General features: G+C 48.9%; 1 protein-coding gene across 3 annotated transcripts in view; it reads right to left on the reverse strand.

Moving 5' to 3' along the window:
- Positions 1 to 227: 227 nt before the first annotated feature.
- The window catches only part of LOC125036006 (POU domain, class 2, transcription factor 2-like), a 69,660-nt gene continuing 62,241 nt past the window's right edge, over positions 228 to 7,646 (reverse strand). For 2 of the 3 annotated variants that reach the window (XM_047628355.1, XM_047628354.1), the window contains 4 exons: positions 7,593 to 7,646; positions 7,264 to 7,392; positions 6,239 to 7,149; positions 228 to 5,989 (listed from right to left, as the gene is read on the reverse strand). The exon at positions 7,593 to 7,646 is cut by the window's right edge and continues 81 nt beyond it. In XM_047628355.1, coding sequence (XP_047484311.1) covers positions 5,755 to 5,989; positions 6,239 to 7,149; positions 7,264 to 7,392; positions 7,593 to 7,646 — 1,329 coding nt within the window. In that variant the 3' untranslated portion in view covers positions 228 to 5,754. Of the gene's footprint in view, positions 5,990 to 6,234; positions 7,150 to 7,263; positions 7,393 to 7,592 lie in introns of all 3 variants that reach the window. The other variant, XM_047628356.1, reaches the window with a different exon arrangement.

Below are 7,646 nucleotides of genomic sequence, written 5' to 3' on the forward strand. Positions count from 1 at the left end.
GTATATCTAAGAAAATACAGAATTGATATACTGTCGAATTTTAAGAATATTATTCTTTTCTTTGATCGTGGCAATGTCTTAAAAAAAGATCAAGATACGAAAATCTCTTCATCTCTCTTTTCTAATCTTTAGTTGCAGACATTCCTTCAACAATCTTACAATTTCTCCCTCAAGCGTCAGGGAAGGTGGGATGATGTTGCAAGAACTGGGGTTGTAATAAAAGTCACTTTTGCCTTCTAATTTTTTTACACCTCTTTATTTGCATCTATAAAATGATTGATAACAAAAATCATTTCCTTTGTACATGGCGCTATACAGACGTTATGACAACGCTCGGATCAACACCTCGACACCTGCTCATTAGCATCTTTCCGTCCTCCTCATCCTCTTTTCTCGTGGTTTTCAAGACATCCTTGTGGGCCTTGGGCGAACATACTTTTTTATCATAGCTTATTATCATGTGTTGTTTTCTTATTTTAACCTGTGATTTAGCCTGTACAGAGACAGAATTCAGTGACAACTCTGGCTTTCTAAACCAAATTTTTATCAGATTAGTTTTTTTGTATTCGTTTTTACTCGTATTCGTTTCACGGTGACAGAATACGATATATAATGTCAATAAACTGGGAAACTGGACATCATAAAAAGAAAAAAAACATCACCTTCCGAAATCTAGGAAAACGTCAAACTATTCCTGTTTTCCCGAATAAACGGAAGGAAAAAGTCAGTAATGCCGATTTTTTCTCCTAATACAAGTCAGCATTTGCGTATCCGCCCACAAGCCTATAAAGCCTAAACTTTTTTTTTTTTTTGCTTTTTTGCCCACGCCGAGCTTATAGGTCAACCTAACTTACAACACCTACTATAAATAGTAAAAAAGAAAAGAAAAAAAAATACAATAAACTTGATAAATAACTTTGACACAAACAGAGAGAATAAAGACGAAGAAGTAGTGGGGGAGAGAAAGAAAGGAAGATGGAAAGTATAATAAACGATAAAGAGAAACGGGAAGACTACCCGCTGAACCCAAACGTCTCGTCGCCGGTCGAAGTGATGCAGAAAAAATAAACTAAATCTATATTTACACAAGTGAATATCATGAGGATGACCGAGGATAATGATAGAGGAAGTGAAGAAAACACAGAAGAAAGAATGATCGAAGATATCTTGTGAGTAAACGGGGAGTTCTTCATTAGGAACGGACTAGTACTGAAGATAAAATAAAGAAATAACAGCATTGTTAAACTGGAAAGAAAGGACTAGAGATGATGAAGAGAAGTGAGAAGAGAAATAACAAATGATGGCATTACACGAAAATGACGATGAGGCTTCGAAACATTCAACGACTCCGCGAATCGAGTTTCATGGTTCAACGAGTGTTTAGAAAACGGGAGCATACAGAACATGAGCGATATCAAACAAACAAACAAATATGGAAATGATTTTAGGGAGGACGAGTAGGGGAGTTTATAAAAAAAAAAAAAAAAAGGAAAGAAAAGAAATAAACTCTACACGCAGTTTGAATACGTCCTATGGGATCGGAGCGACCTCTTGTGGGCAGTGTATCACATGACTCGAACTCCTGCATCACTCTTGGGGCTACCCCGAGAGGTCCTCTTCAGCGGCCAGCACAACAGCTGGATGCCTCACCTAACGTGGTTATTTCATCCATGGTTTTCTTTTCAATTCTCTTCGGTAAGTGGTCAGAGAGGGTTGGAAGTGGGGGCAGGGTTTCGCGGACTTGGGGGGGAGGGGGGGGAGGATGGATAAGGGATGGGGTTGTGACTGCGTGAAGGGGGGGAGGGGAGGGGGGAAGTTGGATGAAGTCTCGAAATCAGAGTGACTGCTAAGGGTGAAATGATTCGGAGAACACGTAATGATTCTATCAGTGAAGTGAAAAGAACACGTGCACCGGATGAAACTGGGAACTGAAGAGGAAAACATGAAAATGGCGGGAAAATGGAAGCAAGGAAATGTTGACACTTCACCCACCCCAGTTTCCCCCTCCTATTCTGCATGGCCAGAAGGAAATGGAGGGACCATTAGACAACGGCATTGTTCACCGGGTCAGTCTTGCTCGTCAACGCCTCCGACGCAAGTCTGAGCTCGAGACCTGGAAGGAGAGGGGCGAGGTTTGTGCTGATGCAGTAACATAGTTTCCTATTCTTGTAGACTGCCTTTTTATCTATTTATTTACCACTTCTTTCTTTGAGTCCTGTGGAATGTCGGCCAAAATATCTGAGATGCGCGCTTGCGGGTGCGCACGCATTTTCGAGCGCAAAGGGGACTGATCTAGACTTAAGCGGCGACCAAGAATAATGCCCATCTAGCCTTCGATAATCGCGACTTACATTGTAAAAAAGAAAAAAAGAAAATAACACTGAACATTTTAGTCTTACAACAAAGATTTTTTTCGAAACAATTTTTCAGGAATTTATACAAAAAGAAAAAAAGAAAAATAAAGGAGGGAAACAAAAGAAACAGAAACTTTGATCACTATACTTTACAACAACATAAAGAAAAAGTTCACCAGAAACTTTCAGTTTTTTAATTATTAATAATTATTATTAAATTATGATTCACAACAACAATAAAAAAACAGGAATTCACCAGCAGCTTTGTTTTTGCCACATGTTACAACCGGGTTAAGTTTGTTTTTCCATCGACGCGAGACTGAGACTCCGTTGAGGGAGCCTGTGTCCCAGCTGACGGCGTGCTTAGCCTCACAATCTCGCCTTTCTCTTTGTCTCTTCTTCTCTCTGTCCATCTCGGTATTCGTCTCCTGAATTTCCTTCCGTGTCTCTCTTTCTCTTTCTCTCTCGCTCGTCCGCTTTTACAACGAGCCTTTCACGGAGAACGTACCCATGTTTTTTATTATTAATTTTCTCTTGAACGTTGTGGATGGCCACACCCATACCTCGTTTAGCGTTTCGTGGATCTACAAGTTAACCTTACAAATAACAATTACAAGAGAGGGAGGGCGAAGGGAGGGAGTTAGGGAAGGGGAGGGGTAAGGGAGAAAGGAGGGAGGGGGGTTAAATCTCCAAATATAACACAAAACGGCAACTATCTCTCCCACACTGTGAAAGTGACCAATTTAATTTAAATCTTTACATCTCACTTTTTCGTGCATCTATTTATCTATCCATATATTATCTTTAAACATATAATTTCTTACGGTTCGAGTGAATGAATCCCTACCGTCTAGATCGACCAATCGCAATCAAAACCCACACCTAACGCGAGTCTGCTCTCCACCAATCACGAGCTTTTTGCAGCCGCGGCGACAGTGGTCACCCCCCAATGTTTTATACTATAAGATAATGCTCCTGAGTTGCGATGACTGGGGGGCAGTCACTGTGCGGAAGGCTTGTTTAAGACATGGCAATTAAAAGGGATACACATACAATCTTCGTTATTACTATCATTGTTTTTTGTTTGTTTGTTTTGTATACTGCACAGCAAAATCTTATTTTTTAATCATTAGTAATCTTCGACTTGGAAAATATAGTTTCCTAACTGTTCGAGCGACCACACACTGACAGAGACAGGGGAAGTGACGGCTTTTGCACTTCGTCACGGACACACAAGGGAGAGGAAAATGTCGGCAAAAGCTACGGTAAGAACGGTCGTTATTCGCGCATGCGCACCGTTGAGTCAGCACCCGTGGGCAGGGAGGGGGATGGGGAGGAAGGGGAGGGGATGGATAGGGGGCGGCCATGGGGTAGAAAAGAATGGAAGTGTCCTCAGAGTGACACCTTCCCCCCCTTAACCCAGAAGGGTAAGGGAGCCAAGGTAACATCTCGGATGGGCCAGAGGGGCGTGGTCAGCGTGCGGAAGAATGAGTGGGAAAGGACGGGGCTGCGATTACCACGTTTGTTTCGCAATAAACTGAAATGACACTAACCATAATAAATTAAAGAGTTGTGGGAAGGGATCAGTCATAGGAAAAGGACTCATCTGTAGGAACCATCGTGTTCCTTTTCTCCGTACTAAACGGGACCTTAACGCCCACAACGAGCAGGCGATGGACGCACAGAAGGTCGCGATGATAACTGGGAATCATTATTTTTTTCTTAATCGTCTATTAGTCTTTTGGAAGACAAGCAGAGACTCACAAAAGGAGGCGGGGGAGGGGGATCACATGGGGTGGGGGGTGAGATGGAGGAGAAGGGGGCTTTGCATGACCCCGTCCCTCCCTCCCCTTCCCCCTGGTTCTGACGTGGGGCGAGATGGGGGCGCCGCGGAGAGAGAAAGAGAGAGAGCGTGTGAGTGAAGGAGACGGTCGCGCCGGCCCTCGGGTCAAGCACGCGCTGTTGGTATAGTCTCTCGTAGAGGAGGGCGGGTCGGGAGAGGAGGTGGGGGGTATGGGGCTAGGAATGGGAGGAGCTAGGGTAAGGGGTTGGGGCTTTAAGGGACTTTAGGGTTGGGTTGGGGTGGGGTGGGGTGGGGTGGGGTGGAATTGGGGGGGGGGGGGGGCGGGGCGATGCTGATACACTAAGCCCTTAAGAATCTAACATAATGGATCCACGGGAAGTATACTCCATGACTACACAATCACAACGTTGGAGTAGAGAACACACGTGGGCGCGGGCGGGCGGGGCGGCGCTGGGACCTCGCGCTCTGAGGCTACAACAGTAAAAATGCAGCTAGGAATCGGCCAGCCTCACCGCGCCCGACCGCCCCACAAACACCACTGTTTGGCTGAGGTATCTTAAAAGTTACGTACTTCATTTTATATGCAGGAACTTTCATTTCGAATTAGGCAAGATTGTTTAAGTAGACATTACTAGAATGTTACACTAGTACTCATAGATAAAATAAGCCACATAGACAGTATTCCAATGATAATACAGAAATCATTCATCTATCTAACCACTACACATAAAAACACTTTCCCGGTGTACCCCGTTCCTCTTACAAACTACTGCCAAGATTCACGTTCGAGGCCACGGCTGGGCCCCCCACTGTCTTGCCGTCCGGAGTTTCACTTCAAAAGTAATAGAATCTCTTTTTCCTCGTTTTCTTGACATAGTTAGACTTTGTTAACGACACAGCTGACAGATTAAGACCTTAAGAGCGAGACAGAGCGAGAGTGGGGCACCTCGCCGCCGCCCGAGGGTTAGGTTCTGCGTGGGGAGCGCCCTGGCCCGACCGCGCGCCACGCTGCCGCTTAACACAATGCACTCGCGCCTCCGAGAGCCCGCTGCACCCTTGCGCCTCACTGTCCTTCTAGAGTCAGTTCTCGCACTACACTTGCCGTAACGGCGGGCGCCCTATGGGGCAATGTCTAGGCTCTGCCCTCGTCTGCGACCGAGTGGCACTTGGGCGTGGCGGCGAATGTCCCATGATCCGCGCGGTCCGCCGAGGCCGCCTCCTTGCCACACTGATATGATCACGCCTGTTACTGGCAGCCATGGCTAGGTGAGGCTTGCAAGACCCGTGTGAGTCCGTGGCAGCCAGGCTACCACCATCACACATACACACTAACAACAATGACACAGGATCCTCCTCCTGGAGCTCAAAATTCCGTTTCTCGACGCAGCGTCTTCGTGGCGCTGGTTCCCCCCGCGAGGGAGGGCGGCAATGTTGTTTTTCCTGGTGCTACTCCTGGGGTACCCCGTAGAGCCACAGGTCCCCGCCTCCCAAGGGGTGAGGCATTGCACGAGAGGGGCGGGGCGTGGCAGGGGAGAGTAGATGCCAGGGGGCTGCCCTGGGAGGCCTCAGAGCCTCACAAGGAGCCCGGGCACCCACCTACTCTGACTTTGTGGAAGCAGACTCTGGTGGCGATGCTGGAGGGTAGCTGTGAGTGACCAGAGACAAGGGAGACGGCAAGGGGCCCACGGGGGAGAGGGGGGGCTGTCCTAGGCTGGTGAGGGTGAGGGCAGAGGAGATGGGTACAGTGCTGAACACCGAGGTGTTGCTGAGACTCAGCGGCGGGCTCACCATGCCACTCGTGGGAGGGTTTATTCGCTTCTCTTTCTGGCGTCTGCAAAAGAAGAAAAAACGAAACATTATTCCAGTCACTCCTCTGTGCTTTCTAGACTCATCATACAAACATGTGAACATGAGTCGTGTGAGATAGCAAGTAGTAAGGTTGAGGTTTGATAGTGTTGAGACCCTTTTGACCTTGGCAACATGTGGAGAAGAGCCCTCCACTGACGTGCGCTACACCCAACCGCTCACACTATCAAAGGGCAATCCTTCAAGAGAACCAGAAACGAAGGTACGTACTTACCTGTTACAGAACCAGACCCTGACAACCTCCTTCTCCATGGAGAGGTTGTCAGCCAGCATGGCAATTTCCTCCGAGGTCGGCTTGGGGTTCTGGAGGAAAGCCCGCTCGAGCGCCACTCTCACGCTCGTCTCGATCGAGGTCCTCTTCTTCCGACGGCGGCCCACATTGTCGGGCGAGGTGAGGGGGTTGCTCAGGGTGGTGGGGTCCGTCACCGTCTTGTCCGCGTCCTCCAGCCACTTCTGCAGCAGCGGCTTCAGCTTGCACATGTTCTTGAAGGAGAGGTTGAGAGCCTCGAAGCGACTGATGGTGGTTTGGGAGAAGTCGTTGCCGTAGAGCTTGCCCATGGCAAGACCCACGTCTCCCTGTGTGAAGCCCAGCTTGATGCGCCGCTGCTTGAACGTCTTGGCGAACTGCTCCAGCTCCTCAAGGTCCGTGGGCTCCTCCGGGGGCGGCTCCCAGTGTCGGGGGGGAGGCGGGGAGTGAGGTAAGACAGGAGGGCGTTGCATGTGGCCGTGCGGGGTGAGGTGGGGCGCCATGGGGGAGCCGGACACGTGGGGAGGCTCCAGGGGCGGGGGCCGCAGGGGGGGCTCCCGCATATCCCGGAGCTCCCGCAGGTCCCGCAGGTCCCGCATATCCCTGATATCTCGTAAATCACGCAGGTCGCGGACATCGCGAGGGACATGCTGCTGCTGTGGGGCCTGCTGCTGGTGCTGCTGTTGCTGGTGTTGCTGGTGGGCTTTCTGCAGCTGTTGCAACTGCTGGGCGGCCTGGGCCACGGCATGCTGTACGTTGCGCACTTGCGCGGACTGGGAGGGCGCCTGCGAGACGGGTGGTTGGAGACCCTGCAGCCCCGCCAGACCGGGAGAGGCCAGCAGACCCTGCTGCAGGAGGTTTTGTAAATACTGCAGTTGCTGCAAAGGAGGAAGAAACAAACAGTCAGTCAAGTGCAAAGGAATCATATCATGTTGAATCTTTTCAACCCACGACCAACTATACACAAAGCAGGTGAACTCTGGTAATCTCACCTGGCTCTGAAGGAACAGCTGAGCCTGGGGAGGCAACTGAGAGGCTGCACCTGACTGGGAGAACAGCATAAACTGCTGAAGCTGTTGCTGAATCTGCTGTTGTTGCTGGGACAGAGTTTGCTGCAAAGCCTGCAAAAAAAAAATATGCGTTATCTTTCATCCTCGGAAATGCAAAATTACATTCCTTTTGAGAGCGACCACAAAGGCCCACAAAGCATAGTAAATATAAGCAAATTTATATCTGATAATAAGCAGCCAATTTCCGTCACCTATATATCGCAGTTACCACTCTTGCTGCAAAAAAGGGCAGGGGGTCGACAGCCACTCACCTGAAGCTCCTGTGGGTTGAGAGAGCCGAGGCTGGGCAGAGGAGACGACACTGG

This window comes from Penaeus chinensis, chromosome 20 (assembly GCF_019202785.1).
Source record: "Penaeus chinensis breed Huanghai No. 1 chromosome 20, ASM1920278v2, whole genome shotgun sequence".
NCBI classification, from domain to species: domain Eukaryota; kingdom Metazoa; phylum Arthropoda; class Malacostraca; order Decapoda; family Penaeidae; genus Penaeus; species Penaeus chinensis.